Consider the following 19,067-nt stretch of genomic DNA (forward strand, 5'->3'; position numbering starts at 1 on the left):
CTCTCCATAGTGCAAGCATTCAAGTATTCCCTGAGGTATAAAAATCAAGTCAGACTGAGCATCTTGGATACTAGAATAAAGTTTGTTTTGTTTTGTATTGTTTTTTAATAACAAGAGCAGAATTAAGAGCTGATTTCAACCTCATACTCTGAAAATAAATTCCATTTCACTCTTTATATTCTGGTCCCATTCTTTATATTCTGGTTTTTAATAAGAAATACACTCATGAATGCTATAAAGCACCTGCTGCCTGGTTTTCTGGGGTTTAACCACATTTCCTGTTAGGAGGCAAGTACAACACTCAACTTGGCTCCATGCAGGAACACAGAATCATGGAATCACAGAATGGTTTGAGCCGGAGGGGACTTTAACGCTCATCCACTGCACCCCTGCCATGGGCAGGGACACCTCCCACCAGCCCAGGGTGCTCCAAGCCCTGTCCAACCTGGCCTGGGACACTCCCAGGGCTGGGGCAGCCACAGCTTCTCTGGGCACCTGTGCCAGGGCCTGCCCACCCTCACAGGGAGGAATTTCTTCCCAATATCCCATCTAAACCTCTTTCCGTTTGAAGCCACACACTCTGGGGTGTGTATAATCAAGGAATTTAAAGCACATTTTGTTTTATGTAGGCACACAGAACTAAGATCCTTACTGAGGCTAAAGCATGATTTCAATTTTCATTGGCCATTAAAGTTGCAGATACAGAAATGGATCCACACCTGAAGTTCTCCTGCAGGAGTGGCACTAACGCTGCCAAAACAAACATCTGGAAAGGTCACAGGTGCTTAAAGAACAAGTTTATTGACAATATCGTCACAAATAAACAATCTAAAAGAAAATTTCAGAAATCTCTAAACTTAGAAATCTTAAAATTTTCTCATTGGCAAAATATTAAAAAAAAAAAAAGAACTGTAAGATGTCACTATTTTCTTAATCTTTCCTAATTTCAACATTTTGGTTCAGTCCTTTAATTTCGTAACACACATCCAACCCTTCAGCACAATGAAAATGAGTCAAAGTACAATTTTCCTTCTTTAAGGGGATCTCGATCAATAAGATTGTTTGGGTTTTTTTGCAAGCATCTCCCTGAATCCTGTCTGCTCACAACTTGATAGGTAACATCAGCAAGAAATAACTTTATAAATATTCTGAGCCAAATTAATTCTGGTAGTAATCAGAACCTAAATTTCCCCCAAACGATACAAAGCAGACCATGTAGTACAAGAAACTATCAGCATGCATTTTAGAGGTCATTTTTTGTACTTCAGGTACATGAACTTAAAACCAAAGAGGGACAATTGTGATAAAAATGTACTCAGGTATTTCATAACATTAATATTTATTGCTTTATATGAATACTGTATTGAAAGCCCAAGCATTCAGTTTACACACAGAAATTATACAATTATATACCGTTTCACAATGGCAGTGAGCACTCATTACAATCTACAAAAAATCTACTTTACAGAAATTTAAAAATTCTAAATATCAAAAAGGTACAGTTGAAGAAACAGGTATAAATTTGGCAGCCAGTAATTGTGACTGGGAGGTTGCAGCTTGCATGTCTTTAAATATGGGAACTGGAAAATATTGAGTTTAAAGCAGTAGTTTGTGCTTTGAGCTGGTTTGAAAAAAACGTAACACTGGCTGTCAAAGTAGCATGTTCAAAAATATTTAGTTCACTTCCAAAATGTTATACAAATCATGGTGATTTCTATGCCCCCCTAAACCTTGCAGCTCAGGTACATGACCAGGGCCATGCATCCATCCTTCCACTCCAGTGTTATCAGACCGATGCCATCTGCCAACCTTAGAGCAATTCTGAGGCTCCTCTACAACACTCACAAAGCTCCAAGAAGCTCAGAAAAGGCAAGTACCTGCTCATTTCTTCCAAGGTATTATTTTCAAACGTTTCTTCTACAAAAGTTTAAGCTAATGTTTTAATTACGACGTTCTCAACATAAAGCACATTTTCTCATAAATAAATGAAATCCTTTCACTCAGGCACCTCAGAAGAATACAAAAATGTTGTCATCGGAACAGTTCTCTTGGAATGTGTTTACTCTGGTGTTTTCAACAATGTTAGTATTTCCAGGGTTTCACAGGGGCCAGATTTCATTTGTTCTATTTTTCCAGAGGCAAAACAAAGTGCCTTGAGAGGTGAACTCAGTCTTTTCCTATAGAAAAAGTATTTGCTGTGTTTATCTCTTATAGAAACAGAAAAATATACCCTTTCCCCTTTAGAACAGTGAGGGTACACACAGGTGTGCATGCGTGCATACAGATGTGTGTGTGAAATGTAACACACTTTAAACACACAACAGAAGGTTTCATAGTGTGTATTCAAATAAAAATCTGGAAACCAGCCTGAAACCCCATTATTTCGCATGTCAAGTGTTGAAACTGTAACCAAAATATGAAGTAACTGCTATAGCTGTCAGAAAAAGACAAGACAAAAAGCTTCCTTGCTTACATACAACTAGGTGTGGTGATCTCCAAAAAAGTTGTCAAAATTATAATTACCTTCCAGTTTAAAAACTTTTATTCTAAATAAAAAAAACTATACACAAACCACTGATTTGACCAAACGAAAGTTCAGCGGTAAGCAGGACCTGAAGGAGCTGGTATTCACAGTTCTTATCATGTACAACTCTTTCAAGGTTCAATCCATGGAGAAGTTTATTTTACAACCTGCTTCTTTTTGTAAAACTAAAGGTCCACTTTATTACATAAAATTATTTATACAGTGTAAAACCGGAGCCTTATGGAAAATACTGCATCTAAGTTTATTTAAATTAGTCTTGCTCCATCGGTTCATCTGCAGCTTCTGTGGCTTCGTCACTGTTTTCCATTGGGGTCTCTGAGGAATTTTCTGGAGTTTCACTAGCATAGGACCCCAACTCTTCTGTTTCACTGCAGTCAGCTCCACTACTGGCAGATCCACTAATTTCAGGGTCATCCGAGTGCAAATCCTTCTCTGCCCTCGACTGCTCAGACTCCTCCATGCGACTGTTCTCCTCAGAGCTCTCTTCGGTCACACCCGAGGGTTCAATGTCTTTGTCTTGATCTTTTCTGTCTGCACCAACGTTTCTGGGAGACATGAAGGACTCTGGAAATGGGGAAAGTAAATATTATTAAAGCATTTTTAAACATACCTTGAGCCTGCTACTTTCCATTCCCAGCTGTGCCGAGCAACACTTCCACAGCACAGCCAAGGACAGCAAAACAATCACCAATTTTATTAGATGTACAGTATGAGCCACCTTCATGAGGACATCCAAACTATCCTAACACACCATGAAATAAAGTCCAGTTATTTTATTTAACAGGTAGCTTCACCTAATTAATCTTCAGTGGATAAAGACACATCTACCAAGTGACTTTTTCTGGCTTCCCCACATCCTTCATTTGCCTTCAGAAACATCTTTTACAAATGATGAAAACACGACTGTTTCAAGTGTACAGTCACCATGATCTACAGGAACACTCTACAAATGCATAAGCTATAAAAAAAATAAAATTTTTTAAAAAATTAAAACTTTGGAGAATATGTAAAAATAGGTTAGTCTCTTAACTGCAGGGGTTTTTTTATTTAGGTGCTAAGAGTTAGGTAATTATTCCAATAGGAGGTGGAGAGATTGTTGCTGTATCTTCAGTGAAAGAACATAGATCTTTTAATCCGTATTTCAGTAATTTATATTATTAATAAAGACAGTCAAACACAGGTATGGCACATCTCACTCCTGGGAAAGGGATGATATCACCTGATGATACCCTAAAGTAGGGATTCTCAAATTCTTGGTGCCACCCTGATTTAATTTACTGCCTAAGAAAAGTACTATTTTGTAGTTTTTAAATTGATCTGTAGGACAAAGAAAAACCAGAATTTCTAAATCATGCAAAATCGAAGTACAAACAGCTCATGCACAACTGAAGACACTCAGCAATCCCAACACAACATTCTCCAGCAAAGAAAATCCCAGCTCCTCAGAAAATGAACAAAGACAATCCAGTCTGAAGTACCTTCCTCCTCTTCTCCCGTACAGCGCTGTCTGGCACAAGGAGCATCTTTTTCTTTATCCTGAGATGTAGAGGATGCTTCTGTCTCTTCCCCCATGCCTGAAGAGACTTCACTGGAGGCAGTTTGGTTTGGTGTATCTCTGGCTTCCCCTTCCTTGTCAAATTTAAGTCTTTTTACCTCATGTCCTTCTGCTTCTGCAGGATCATCCTCAGAGTGCTTGTTTTTCACCAGGCTGCTCTGAGCACCTTCTGACTCAGATGCTGGTGATTCACTGTAAGCAAGAAAAGGAGCTGTAGCTTTTCTTGAAGAAAAACATTCTGTATCTTGTCACACTTTAAAAAATAACAGCAGCTACTTCAATTTAAACACTCTATAAGAGGTAACAGTAGAACTCCCTTATTACATAATAGAACCTCCAAGCCATCACTCCTGACTTAAGCCTCCAATACGCATTCCTTGGATGGCCTCCTTTACACTATTTTTTAAATATAAGTTAAAAAAAATCTGAGAATAATAAAAACAGAAAATCCATCCCTCCTCACAAACCTGTGTTTCTTCTCCTCTGTCTGCTGCAAACTTGGCTCTTTATGGTCTGTGCTGTCTGGCAAACCGTTTGTTGTCATTGGAGCTGACAAGGAAACCTTCGTTCGATTTACTGGTCTGGGGGTTCCAGGGCCATTTACATTGGATCTTTAAAAATAATAATAGTAAAAAGATAACTCAGCCTTTCAGTAATTTGTTCCTATTTGGCAGAAAGCAGCTAAGCCCTTGCTTAAAAGATCAAGAAAACAAAACAAATAGGTCAGGTGATTCGCTGTGTTATAAGGAATAAAATATTTCTTGCCTACAATGTACAAACTATGAAAAAAATTTAAATAACAAAACAAATTCACAATAATGAGGTTACAAAATCATCAAAATATATCATAATCATAAATCATAGAATCAACTGGGTTGGAAAAGACCTCCAAGATCATCAAGTCCAACCCTTGGTCCAACTCCAGTCCCTTTACCAGATCATGGCACTCAGTGCCATGGCCAAACTCAGTTTAGAAACCTCCAAGGATGGGGAATGCACCCACTCTCTGGGCAGCCCATTCCAATGCCTGATTCCTCTCTCTGGAAAGAATTTTTTTCTGATCTCCAACTTAAATTTCCCCTGGCAGAGCTTGAGCCCCTGCCCCCTTGTCCTTTGTATTATATGGAGTGCAGGTTCATGCCTCTTCTATCCCCATTCCCCCACTATTGCAGGTCACACCCCATTTTTAAGGCTACCTATTTAGGATCAGAACAGGCAGTAAGGGATCTGAACCCCCTACTCTCAGAACTCCCCTGCTTCTATCCAGAACAAGTTATTCCCTGGAACTAAACTTACCTGTCAGAGTACCCTGGTGAATTTCCTGGGAACATAACACCATTCATCCGATTTAAACTACTGGAATTATTTTTCCTAAGAAACAAAACAACAACAAAATGTTATGAATAAATTACGTAAATCTTGTTTGCACAGAATTCCCCACTCCAAAACTTAAACAGCCCCCACTGTCAGTCCCCAAAGGGTTCCCTGCTTATCCACTTCCAAATTACCAGACTTGCACAGACACCTTCCCCACTGCTGCCTTAACTACTGATAACTCTGCATGTCCGTGTTTTAGATACTTCTGATAACCAACAAGAGAAACACATCAGACACACACACATTCAAGCTTCAAGTTTCATGGAAAAGAAGATTATACTCACTCTGAAGATGGATATACACAGCTGACAACCATGACATTCTGTAACACAAACAATAAACACATCAAGAGTTTAGAAACAGAAGCTGCAGCTGTGGATAATATCCCAAAACTTAGAGAGTTACAGGATTTTGGTCATATCTGTTAAAAGTATCTCTGCTCCCTCGTACAAAATCAGGCCATAATCAAACTAAAATTCAGTATTTTTGAAGTGTGTTACTGCCCTAAGGAGACCAGCACATTAAGCCTCAGGCCCAGGTGTTTGTGGTTTGTAACTGAAGGATCTCTGGAAATCAAAGTGCTCAGAAATGCTGAAAAATCCTGTGTGGACACACATCCTGCTACTGACCTTTGAACAATCCCACATTCTGACATGAGATACCTGACACCTGTGTGCTTTTTTGAAGGCACAGGATTGAAATACTGAACAGAAAACACTGGCAGGAAAGGGCCTCCCTTCACCTTCACCTCTGGATCTACTCCTGACTCAAATGTGGAAGGAAATGCCTGATGAAAAAATTCAAATTATTTCTAACTAGGACTCAATATAATAAGTGACAACACCCCCTCCACAAAGTACAGCAGGAAAACTGCACAGTGAGTAGGAAACACAACAGTTGCAGCCATGAGATTTATTTTTATGTCTTAAGTTATTTTAGAACTGCTTTTTGATGCTGAAAGGTACAGAATAAACTCTCACACTTGGGAGCAGCCATTAGCTGTACCCTGGCTGTGAGCCACAGTGAAACCACGAGACCTTGGGGAGCAATTGGGAAGTTATTAAGTGGTGGCTGTGACTGTGGGGCTGTTTCCTCTCAGAGAAATACATACCTTTTCCACACCTCTTAGAAATTTGTCTGTTCCTGTGTAATTCCTCCTAGGATCTGTCAGCAACTCACAGAGTCGCTGAATAGTGAAGGGGATGCTGCAATGAAATAGATTTATAACAGTTTAATTTTATTTTAACAAGTATAGCTGTTAAGAAGCAACAACATTATTGCTTTCTCTCCCTTACTGAGAAGGTGGAAGGAAAACAGTAGTGAAATTTGTTACCATAAGCAATACAGGGTGGCAACTCAAGGCTTTATTTTTCCCTGTCTCATACACAAAGCTCTGTCTTCTGTGCTTACCAGCACAAAACTCACAGGTAAGAATCCTAAATGCATCATCTCCCAACTCAAAGGATTCATTAAAACAACAAAAAGGAAATTAGATCATCAACAGTAAAGTTTCTGACTGTATTATTGCAATACACAGAACAGAAATGGTAAGAGATTCAAAACAAATTTGAGTCATACACACTAGAGCTAAAAAAGTCTCAACTTTTAGTTTATTTCACGTTATACAAAACACAGTTACAGGAAAAGCATTAAATGTTGGAAGCAGCAGAACCGTTTTACTTCAGCTGTTACAAATACTCCATTTTGCCCCCAGCTCGACAGTGCAGGAACAGAGCAGGAAAAACAACTACTCTCAGAATGATATACAAGGCCACAGGAACCACAATCCCACATTTGGGGGTTTGACAATTCTGTGCTCTGTTTCATCCCTGCTGAACTGAGAAACTGTGACCCTCCAGACAAGCAACACCTCATGGACTTTTACCTGAGATGCCACACACATCCATTCCAAGTTCAGTGTCACATTTTAACAAACTTCTGACAAAAATATTTCAATAAACCAATAAAGAATGACACGTTTTTACAAGTGAAGAAGAAGCCATAAGCATTTTTAAAATTTATCAAAGAAGAGTATTTGGCACAATACAATATTTAAGAACCATTTCTGGACTGGGAATACAACTGAAAATCCAGAGCAGTATCAATACATGTGCGAGTACACAGCCCTGTACTGTCAATTTTTGTCAAATTCAGCTTTTATTATTTTCTGAGAACTCAGTACATGGTATTTTCAGCCTGTTTCATCAGCTAACACAGTCTGTGTCTGAGCTTTGTTCATCAGCTAAAAAGCCCCATCTCAGAGGTGCACAGACCTACCCCCAGCTCACACAAACAGGTCAGCACAGCCACCATTCATCACCCTACAGGACACTTCACTTCAACTAAAGCAGGTAGTGATCAGAGAGTGGCTCAATATCAACAGTTTAATTATGTTTTTCAGAACTGCCTGTACATGATGTTCATGAGGAAAACCTAATCCTCAACAAACCAGAAGAAACACAGGAACAAGTGTTCCTTTCAATTCAGTTTATTGCATGAAGGCTCCTAAGCTTGACAAGGTTCTGCCATTATTTGTTTCCCTTCTCTTGCTCTTCAACTCTTGGTCAACCCCCAATCTCTGACAACCAAATTCTTCACATGGAATCACAGATTCATCAGGGTTGGGAGAGACCTTTAAGATCATCAAGTCCAACCATATTCATAATGTTGAGCTTCTGTGCTGTGGCTTCTTTTAACAAAATCCTCAACTTTAAGTCACAAAGAATTTATTTGATCTGTTAACTTTTCCACATGAATACAACAATAATTTGATACACTGGTTTTTGTGATGGCCATTTTGAGTGTGGGTTGAAAAGTCCATAATTAAAGAGATTTAGTTATTTATAAATTCAAAATCAATTTATTCCACTGAAAGAACAATACACTGGTTTTTAAATTATTTAATTATCTGCAAGACATCCTGGGGAATCCCTGCCTGGCTAATTAGGATTTAGCTGTACCGAACTGGCTGCAACATGAAGTGCTTTGGAACATCAACACAGTTCTGTCTTACTTGGGGAATAAGTAAATTCAGGAGTGTGCAGCCTGCAACTACTCCAGAAGGAAAAGCTGCCTTTGCATTTTACTCTCAATTATAAAAAGCTGGAACAGGTTTTTTCCCTCCAAAACTTGCAGAGCAAACTGAACTTCGTGTGCTGAGCAGCAGGTGGCACTCGGTGTCACCTCATGGAACTTGTTCAACATTTGTAAATGTTTTCAGTTGGCAAAATCCAAAGTTAGTTTTAGCTCAGGAGCTCTTGTTGGTGAGATTATTGTTTTAGAACAGTTTAACACTGTGATCTTAGGACAGAAGCCATTTAAAATGGTGCAAATCTGTGCGGGAACACCGACGTAAAAGTTTGTGCGCAGGATGAGAATTGATTGTAAATGCTCAGAAATCTAATTAGTTCAGCACATGAGCTGCATGAATAGCCCTAATCTGCCCACTTAAGGTAACCACTTAAAATTCTGTACAAACACACCCAAAACTGCACTTCCAGCACTACAGTTCAGAATGCATTGCAGACCAAAAATTCTTCGAATGGACGGGATTCCAGAGGCATCTGGGAAAAGTACTTATAAAAACTATATTAAATTGTAGTAAAAAAAGACATAAAAGGAAATTTGGATTATGAACTATTTATTCATGCTGTGAACACTTCTCTGTCATCAGATGTCTCCAATAACTTATCTTGGAACTTTCTGTTTCACTAACAAAGGATAAAAAAATGGCAAGTCTTCAGAAGTTCTGACTGCACAGGAGTTGTAAAGAGCAGCGTGAGGATCTGGCTCTGCCTGTCTGTGACTCCGTGTCAGGTAAGACACAGACAGGACAAACCAGCCAGTTTGTGCTTTCTTTAAAATCAGACACTCCAGTTAGAAAGACCCTGAAATGGGTCATTCCTAATTTGTTACTTCTTCGACTCCAAACAGGGAAGTTTTCGAAGGATTTGCAAGCTTTAATGAACTATTTCCCTCACTCTTTTGCACAAATACCAATAAAAACATCCCAATAATAAAGCCACATCAAGTAGCCTCCTCCTCGGCTCTGGTACCCTGAAGTGACACCCACATCTCTAACGATGTGAGTGTATCTGAACACACCACCCAAACTGCTGCTGTTCCTTTTTGGTCCCATCCCCAACACGTCTCAGATTTCACAATCACACTGTGGGGGGCACAGGATTCACTGACCGAGCCACTCTGCGATGCCAGACCTGAAACACCCTCAGGAATTACTTTAATGTAACTCATGGATGCAGTTGCTGCCCCAAAGCCTGGGAGTTTCACTGGGAGGTTTGAGCACCCTGAGTGTCCCAGCCGTGGATGGGAACGGCTCAGGCACAGTGTGAGCTCCAGACTGAGCCATCCAGAGGTTTGTTCAGTGCACTTGGGAACAACAGCAGATAACACAGCCCATTCATCAGCGGTCCCCGGGACAACATTACCCATTCTGTGGGCAACGAAGCATTAACAACAAGCTGGGGGAGGCGGCAGAGAGGCAGAGCTGAGCATAAAGGATAGGTTTGTTGTTAAATTCCTGCAGTGAAGTAGCCCAGTATAAATATTGGGTGGCTGAGAACAAGCTGAATTTCACATTCTTAGAAGTCTCTACAGGAGAGCAATGGGAGGGGAAAGGAGCCCTGACTTATGAGACAGTTAAACTGCAGATAAATGAAGTGGTATGGAACAGTGACAGTGCAAATTATAAACAGAGCATCAAAATGTGACATTAAGAAGGCATTAGCAGCACCTCCAAAGCTGAAATTTCAGAGTAACAGGGAGGCAAGACTGAGAACATGCCACAAGCTGAGAAAAATCCTCAAAGTCTTTCTTAACAACCACTGAGTCCACTCAGCTTATGGCAAGAGTTTAATCCACTTCAGACACAACAAAAATACTACACAGATATTAAAAAAGACACACCAATAAGACAAAAATATCAGGAGCTTTATTTGAAAGGAAACAAAAACGTCCAAGCAGCAAAGGGCACAGATACACTTCAATCTAGGACACTGTTAGCAACAGATGGAACACCCCAAGTCCCTCATTAGAAAGTACCACTCCAGCTATAAATCTGAATCTTTTAACAGTTCCAACTCAGGTACTTTTGCCTCTGGTCACACCCTGTTTATCACACCATGAGTTCTTCCGAGTGACTGAACTGCCACAAAACAAGGGAGAGCTCAACAGCAGATTTTTTTCCATGAGGTATTTCAAAATACAGTGAGAGAAATCTGACTTTACTATCTATTTGACCTCTTAAATGCACATAATAATATGATGCTTCTTCAAACTGCATTGCTTATAAACTAACTACACACTGAAAAAACCCAAGTGAGTGATGGCACAGGATGTTGGAATCTTCTAAGAAAGAATAATAAAGTTCTGGAAATACTGTAATGTGTTTCCCTTCTGCTCATCTATTTCAGAAAGCAAAATGAACAGTCAAAAACAGGCAACATAAGCTACAACGTTAAAAACTGGGAAAATATGTTTGTTTCTCTGATTTTAGAAAACAAAAGATACATACCCATTAAATCCAGTGACAATTTTCAGGATTCTTTCTTTCATCTCTTCGAAGGGAATATATTCCACATTTGGATTGGGAGGCCCTCTTGGTTCAGGAGCTGAGGTTCTGAAATCATCCATGACTTTCTCCAGTTTGAAAATAAAATAGCCTTTAAACTGAGACCACTGAACCCTGCACAAAACACAGGAATTAAGACATTAAGACATAAGCAAGTGAGTCCTAAACCCAAAGGAAACAGTTTAAGTTTCTGTTTGCATAACAACATGCCAGGCCTGAGATAAAGGAGCAAGTAACACACTGTTATTTTCCTTCCTGAGTTTAAAGCACGAAACTATTTAAACAATTACAGTAGAACAATGTAACACAAGTCAATTCCCATTAGCAGCAGGGTAAGCCATTTCCTTGAAGAACCAATACCCACTGACAATGCAAACCTGAATGTGAAATGTGCACGTTTTCTGTACAAGAGAACCCACACACTGCCTGCAGTTTACACCGAGCTCACAACAGGGGGAAGGGGAAAAGAGAAAGGAAAAACCTCAACACAACAAAATGTCATAGAATCATAGAATGGATTGGGTTGGAAAAGACCTCCAAGATCATCAAGTCCAACCCTTGATCCAACTCCACAAAGTGCCCTGGGCTGGTGACCACAGTGGAGTTGGATCAAGACGTGGTGTATTCTCACTCAGTGCCACACCCATAGAGCCACAGGATCACAGAATGGATTGGGTTGGAAAAGACCTCCCAGATCAAGTCCAACCCTTGGTCCAACTCCAGTCACTTTACCAGATCATGGCACTCAGTTGCCACGGCCAATATCAGTTTAAAAACCTCCAGGGATGGGGAATCCACCCCCTCTCTGGGCAGCCCATTCCAATCCCTGAGCACTCTCTCTGCAAAGAATTTCTTTCTGATCTCCAACTTCAATTTTCCCTGGCAGAGCTTGAGCCCATCGTGCCCCCTTGTCCTATTGCTGAGTGTCAGTAATTCAGTGTATTGCAGATCCAAGTTCTTGGCCTTTTTATATTAGAAGAAATAGCAATTAAAAATACTGGAGTTTAAAATCCAAGTGATAGTTTTCTAGACTATCAGGCATTGGAATGGGCTCCCCAGAGAGGGGGTGGATTCCCCATCCCTGAAGGTTTTTAAGATAAGACTGGATGTGGCACTGAGTGAGAATCCACCATGTCTTGATTCAACCTCACTGTGATCACCGTGCCCTGGGCTGGTGATCACAGTGGGGTTGGATCAAGAGTTGGATTGATTCCCATTTAATTGGTGGAAGTGATCAAAAGTGTCACAAGAGCAAAGTCACCTTTCCTGTTTCACCAGTCTATGAAAATGACATGCAGAGTTTGGCACCAGCAGAACTCCAGAAACCCACTGGCATCTCATCCATAGAGAAAACCAACCAGTTCATAAATGAGAGGGAGAACTGTTGGCCAATAAAGAACAAATATTAAGATTAAAGCCAGCATGTCCCTCCCAGTTACCAAAGCAACCTATACCTACACCTCTAGAAATTTTAAGTTATCACCATACACTGGGAGTGGTACTTGGAAAGTCAGACAATAGAGGAGACAAACAAGTATTTGTTTTCAGGAACAGAAAAATCTTCTATGTGTATCACAAGCTCCCTGAGAAGAACTTCAGCAGTAGGATATAAACCCTCTGTTTTGGCTGCTTTGCTACAAAATGTGAGTTCCCCAAACCACAAAAAGTGTGGTCAGTACCTTCTGGGTTAAATCAAGAGTGAAACAGAAGTGAAAGAAAACTCTCCCACACAGCTTTATGGACAAGCTCATTAAGTCTCATACACTGCAAAGTACCTGACAAACATTTTAAGTTCTGCAAAAAAAACCAAATTGAAGAAATTCCATGAAGAAAATACTGTTTGTGCTTTCTTCTGAGCAAGCTTGTTTATAAATAAATACTTGCTCTTCCCACTCAGCATTGTACACAATCAGCCTTTTCTTCCAAACCATGCTCTTCCTGTCCACTTGGGAATTTGTACCAGGAACTTTGAGAGCTTTTACAGCCACTCAAAGAAAAAAGTTCCTGAGAGAACTGTATGAAACCTCAAAAAATGAGCTGCTCCCAAAATGTTTTGGCTCAGAATACTTGTAGAGAGTGACAGCTCTGTAGTTATACCCAGGTTTGTATGTCTGAGGCACTTTTCACTGCAATATCTGGGCCAACCTGGGTAAGTGCACCCGAACAAAGGCAGCTCCCCTGGGCTAATGAGCCTCCAGTCTCACACATTCTCCAAATAATTTAAGAAGAAATGTCAGTGTATGGTTAAGAGTGCTCTGCTTTCCTCCCATCAGCTGCTGCACCATCCCTGCCTTTTATCAACCTAAAGGTTTTACTGTGACATTCAGAAAATCAAGAGGAAGGAACTGATCTTATTAAAAAGGCACCTAACAAGGAGAAAAGGCAAAGGAGTGGCTGAAAAGGAGAAATCACAGCTCTTCAGAACTACAGCCTATACAGATACAGACACCACAGATGAACCACGTACCCCAAATGCTCCCAGGACCAACATAAACTCTGGCAGCTTAACTCAGCAACTTAAGATTTTTTAAAAAGCACCTCTACTAACAGATCCCAACAGTTCAGTCTTTGTACATCACTTAAACACATGATACCAGATGTCAGTTTTAACACATGCTCATGATGTGCTAAAGGTGATGAAAAGATGTTTAACATCATGACACTGTACCCCAGTGCAGACCCTGACCTTGCAAATTGAGTAAAAATTAACAACAAAACAGCAAAACATGGATGGAAGGGACAGACCAAACAGCAGCACCTGACCCAACACCCACTTCTGTGAGAAATATAAAAAAGTTTTGAGAAGATTTACATATAATTAGAGAGGCAGCACAACAAAAGGCTGAAAAGAGTGGGAGAAGACATTAGATACAAAGTCAGCAAGCAGAGGATAAATTAAATGACAGGCTATGCAAAAAAAAATTGGAAATACAGCATTTTTTTAAGAAGTCCCCCACACCTACACAAAACCCCAGGACGGGGTCAGAATTACCAGGTGAAGACAAGAAAGTGCAGCCCTGTGATGAAATCCACAAAGGGGTGTAGGGAATTCTACAGAGAGAACAACACCACAATAATGTCCTGAGTCACTGGAAGTTGTGAGGCAGCAAAATTATCACCACTGAACAGGGAAGAATAATAAAAAACAACAAAAAGAGACATTAATTCAGACAAGGGCAATCTAACACTGTCAGACGAAACCCACCAAGAACACAATACTAAAAAACTCTGTTCTCTAATACAAGCAAACTATTTCACATCTGTACTTGAACTACATGATTTTTCTCTTGAAACTAATCCATCTACAAATCAAAAAAGTTTGCCAACCAACACCAACGAAGTTTAGAAATCCACCAATCCTACCTGACGAGCAGCACCTTCAATGAGGGACATGGGTCACCTCAGACAGAAAGCAGGTCAAGCAACCTGATGCAATGCTTTGATTTAAAAGAATTACCAGCACAAAGTACCTTGCAAGGAATGACTGTCTGTGCTAACACACTTTGCATAGAATTCATCTTTAAGAACAGGCACATCAAAACAAAATTGCATTTTACATGGAAATAATCTCATGGTATCACTCCCAGTGTGCAAATTCCCTCATTCCCTTATCTCCTGCTTATTCAAAGTGTTTGTTCTGGTGGAACTGAGGAAGCAGCTTCCTCCTTTACCACAGGGGTTACTGGGGAGGAGACCCCTCTGCCAAAATCTGCACTATTTTTGTGTGTCAGATCACTGGTATTTTCTTCTCACCATTATACAAGTCTTGACATTTGATTCCTTTGCCACTTTGGTGTATTCACTCTGGGAGATGAGATTTCAACAAGAACAAAAAGCCTGGAACATTTAACAAAGTTGATTGGGCAACACCTGAGAAACTTGAAAATCCTCACTATTTTTAAGGGAAAGCTATCCATGTTGACCAAGACATGCAGTTCTCTCATGTCCTCAGGACTCCACTGGAAGGCTCAGATACAACACAGAGATCCCCAACAGCACCACACGGCTTGGACACGGAGGGGAGGTCGGGCTGCAAATCTCCAGGAATGCAGGAGACAACCAGGCCAAGTTATTCATCTCCCTCTTTAGCAATAAAACATCAGATGTAACCACTGTGGCTTACACACTTTACAGATTTTAAGGTTCAAACTCCAGTAAGACCCACAGAAGCAAAGCAGGACAAAGCCTAAAATTAACTGATGAACAGGAGGAAGAATTCAGAGTGCCTGAAGGAAGGCTACCTCCTGAAATGAAAGTACTGCAATTATTTCCTAAATCTTTCTGGAATTGCTTCACAGATTACAGGTTTAATTAAGAAAAACATTATACTTGAAGAGGTGTTAAGCTTCTAGAGACCCAGCTATGTGCTTAAAACATGAAGAGTCCCAGGAGTCCTGGTGGGATGTCTGTCTTCAGATCTCACAGTGCTCAAGTTCATTACAAAATTACCTGATTTAAATTTTAAGAGGATGCCATCTGTTTTGGAGAGATGCTACACACCACACAGGACATAAAAGGAAAACAAACGTAGATGTACTATTGATTCAGTTCATTGAACAGATCATAAAAGCATCAGAACTTGGTACAAAGGAGTATTTCCCTCTCCACTCTTCTCCTACTACTGGCGCTCTGACAGTAGAAATTTAAAAAAAGAAAAACTACCTTTAGGATGTAAATACTTCAGGTTCAGGTAAACTGATTTTAAGGCAATGTCCTCAGAATACAGAAGGAAAGAACCAGAGGACAATCTCCAAGGGATTCAAGTAACATGTAACAAGAGATATGAGTCACCTGTATTACCTTTGCCCCCAGTTATTGTTCACTTAAGAGTTGCTCCCACAGAGACCTGCTGGTACCAAACAGGTGCTTTAAAGTGAAATACCCTGCCAACTTTAATAATTGTTTCTTCTTTTTTGTGCCTTGTTCTAGACCCTGCACAAGATGAAGATACACTCCAAGACATAGTAATTTCCCCAGGCTGTCAAAAGCAAAATTAAAGTTTCACCCAAAACAAGTTAATTCCTTTTCTATTCTGGCCTATCAAAGGGATCTCCAGAACCATTTGGAAAGTGAAAAGGCAGAGAAAATGAAGTGCACTCAGCAATCACAGATCCAACCCAAACCCCTGGCAAGGCAGGAAACCTTTCAGCACACTCTTCCACAGCCCCTACGCAAGATGTATCCAACAGGAATACTGTGGACACTTCCCAAACCAGAGGCTCCTCTCTGCCAGCAGGGAGCACAGGGCGTGGTTCCCTGTTCCCTCCCCAGGCTGTGGAAGGAGCAGCCCAGGGAGCGAGCCGGGAGCGCCAGGACTGCCCGTCCCACTCCTGCCAGTGGGACAGGGAACGGGACACGCATCCAAGGGATCCTCTGCACACGGGAGGCACATCCAAGGATCCCCTCCAGCAGCCCATGGAGCTAAAGCTGCACAGAAACTGAGGGATTGCAGCCCTGTGGGAGAAAGGAGATGATGCCACTCACCTCTTCTGGTGGTATCCCTGTGCTTTGGGCTAGAAAGCAAAGTCTACTCCCTCCACCTGTTTTTTTTTGCCACTGTTTTGTGTCAATCCTCAACCTTCCCAGCACAGCCTGATTGGAGATCTGCACACTGAGTACAAATGAGGATATTTGGAACACACAGCTAAGGGGCACAAGCTAAAAAATCTTGTTAAGGACTGACTGTAAAACACAATTCCCAGCGTTTCCACACCAACAAATAACCCCAAAACTGTTGCTATATGATATTTTATTTTCTGTTCAGGAATTACTATTTCACTATTTATGAAAAAGACTTCTTTTTAACCAAGAGTGCTTAATAGTACAGAAACAGCTTTCAAATTTTTCACAAAATCCCTCTGAAAATTTCTGGAATAAAAAGCTGCAGCACTGAACTCCCACTAACGGGGAGTTGAGCTGTGCTGAGATTCCTCAGGGATGTCATTCCAGGCCAGAGCAGAAAGGTGCTGCCCCATCATGTCCTTGTCCCTGGCCAGCCTGCTCTGCTGCTCCCACACATCCCTGGGATCCCTGTGATCCCACACACAGGGCGGTGAAGCAGCTCACCAACCACAAAATTAATGCTGTAGATAAGGCAGAATAATATGGGTGCTGTGACTGGTAGGGCATTGAGACATTCCTTTAAGCAGCTGCACTCATGTACCAGCTAAAAGAACATACCTCACTTAATTCCACTCTTGCTTCAAATATTTGCTGCATTTTAAACTCATTTTTCTATTTCCTGTGATTTATATTAACACTATTTTGATGCAATTCATTTGGGTCATCATTTTGCACTCTGTTGGGATTTTCAACATCCACACAGCGTGGGGGTGCCAGTGTGTGCCTGGATGTCTTAAGGATCCTTACAGATCCCTAAGGATGCAGTGTGTGCCTGGATGTCTTAAGGATCCTTAAAGATCCCTAAGGATGCAGTGTGTGCCTGGATCTCTTAAGGTCTGAACGCATCCATACGGATGCGTTCAGACCTTAAGAGATCCAGGCACACACTGTCACTCCCACAGATTAACATGGGAAATTCCACACAATGACCACAGATTTACCCAGTAAAATCCCCTGTGTGTCAATGCTGGTTTCTCACACACTTCTGGCAAGCAAACACCTCAACCTAACCCTGGTGGCCAAGAAGGCCAATAGGATCCTGGCCTGGATCCAAACTAGCGTGGCCAGCAGGCCCAGGGCAGTGACCCTTCCCCTGGACTCTGCCTTGGGGAGGCCACACCTTGAGTGTTGTGTTCAGTTCTGGGCCCCTCAGTTCAGGATGGACATTGAGGGGCTGGAGCGAGTCCAGAGAAGAGCAACAAGGCTGGAGAAGGGACTGGAGCACAAGTGCTGTGGGGAGAGGCTGAGGGAGCTGGGGGTGTTTAGCCTGGAGAAGAGGAGGCTCAGAGGTGACCTCAGCACTGTCTGGAACTCCCTGAAGGGAAGTTCTGGCCAGGTGGGGGTTGGTCTCTTCTCCCAGGCACTCAGCAATAGGACAAGGGGGCACAATGGGCTCAAGCTCTGCCAGGGGAAAGTTGGAGAGCAGAAAAAAATTCTCTGCAGAGAGAGTGCTCAGGCATTGGAATGGGCTGCCCAGAGAGGGGGTGGATTCACCACCCCTGGAGGTTTTCAAACTGAGCTTGGCCGTGGCACTGAGTGCCATGATCTGGTAAAGGGACTGGAGTTGGACCAAGGGTTGGAGTTGATGACCTCGGAGACCTTTTCCAACCCAATCGATTCTATGATTCTGTGATTAAATTAAAGCCACCGCAAGTGCTGGATCCTTTATGGGCCTTTCTGAATGAGCCGTCAATTTTAGAACTTGAGGTGCCACAGGAGGGTGAATTTCCTGGAACACTGTGCCTGGCTGTTAACAGTGTGCTCCTGTCAGGAAAACACTGGCAAACTCTTCCTGGGGGAGCGTCCTGTCCCTTCCACATGGTAACTCATGTAACATTAAAATGCTCTCACGTTTTATCTTCAGTAGGATTTGACCTCATGTTACCTTTCACTTTAATTAAAATACATTGAAGGGCTGGAAAGAGGCAAAACTGGTATTTCCCACAAGCACAGAAGGTATTTTCCCATTTTCACTCACACAGCCTAAGTGAAGCCTTTGCTCTCCTTGAGAGCAGGATGAGCCACAGAAACTGTCAAGACATTGAACTCCAACTACCTCAGTAGTGTGAGTGCTCATCTCTCTGCTTGCAAATTATTACTGTATTGCCAGGAACAACAAAGACTCAGATTTAGTTATGGAAACAGACAGCTGAGTAAGATGTTAAAGTGGTATTTGTAACCATCAAGGGACTCATTCTGATCTCTGCTGATAAACACTCAGCCGACTCCAACAGAACACAGAAAAAACTTTCACAAAACAGAAACAACTTTCACTCCAACATTTTCTAGAAAGTAAATTTTCTAATAAAGTTATCTAAAACTAGACTCAAGTAAGCACTTTTCATTTTGCTTTTATTTTCAAGGAAAAAACTGACCAC

The 19,067-nt window shown here is 41.3% G+C and overlaps 1 protein-coding gene across 1 annotated transcript in view; it reads right to left on the minus strand.

The window, feature by feature from the left end:
* Nucleotides 1-782: 782 nt before the first annotated feature.
* The window catches only part of PPP4R2 (protein phosphatase 4 regulatory subunit 2), a 28,942-nt gene continuing 10,657 nt past the window's right edge, over nt 783-19,067 (minus strand). The window contains exons 3-9 of the mRNA XM_071550223.1: nt 11,011-11,181; nt 6,589-6,682; nt 5,762-5,799; nt 5,397-5,471; nt 4,568-4,711; nt 4,024-4,292; nt 783-3,109 (exon numbers count right to left, since the gene is read on the minus strand). Of these exons, the coding sequence (XP_071406324.1) occupies nt 2,796-3,109; nt 4,024-4,292; nt 4,568-4,711; nt 5,397-5,471; nt 5,762-5,799; nt 6,589-6,682; nt 11,011-11,181 (1,105 nt within the window). The 3' untranslated portion in view covers nt 783-2,795. The remainder of the gene's footprint in view (nt 3,110-4,023; nt 4,293-4,567; nt 4,712-5,396; nt 5,472-5,761; nt 5,800-6,588; nt 6,683-11,010; nt 11,182-19,067) is intronic.

Source organism: Pithys albifrons, chromosome 3 (genome assembly GCF_047495875.1).
Source record: "Pithys albifrons albifrons isolate INPA30051 chromosome 3, PitAlb_v1, whole genome shotgun sequence".
NCBI classification, from domain to species: Eukaryota; Metazoa; Chordata; class Aves; order Passeriformes; family Thamnophilidae; genus Pithys; species Pithys albifrons.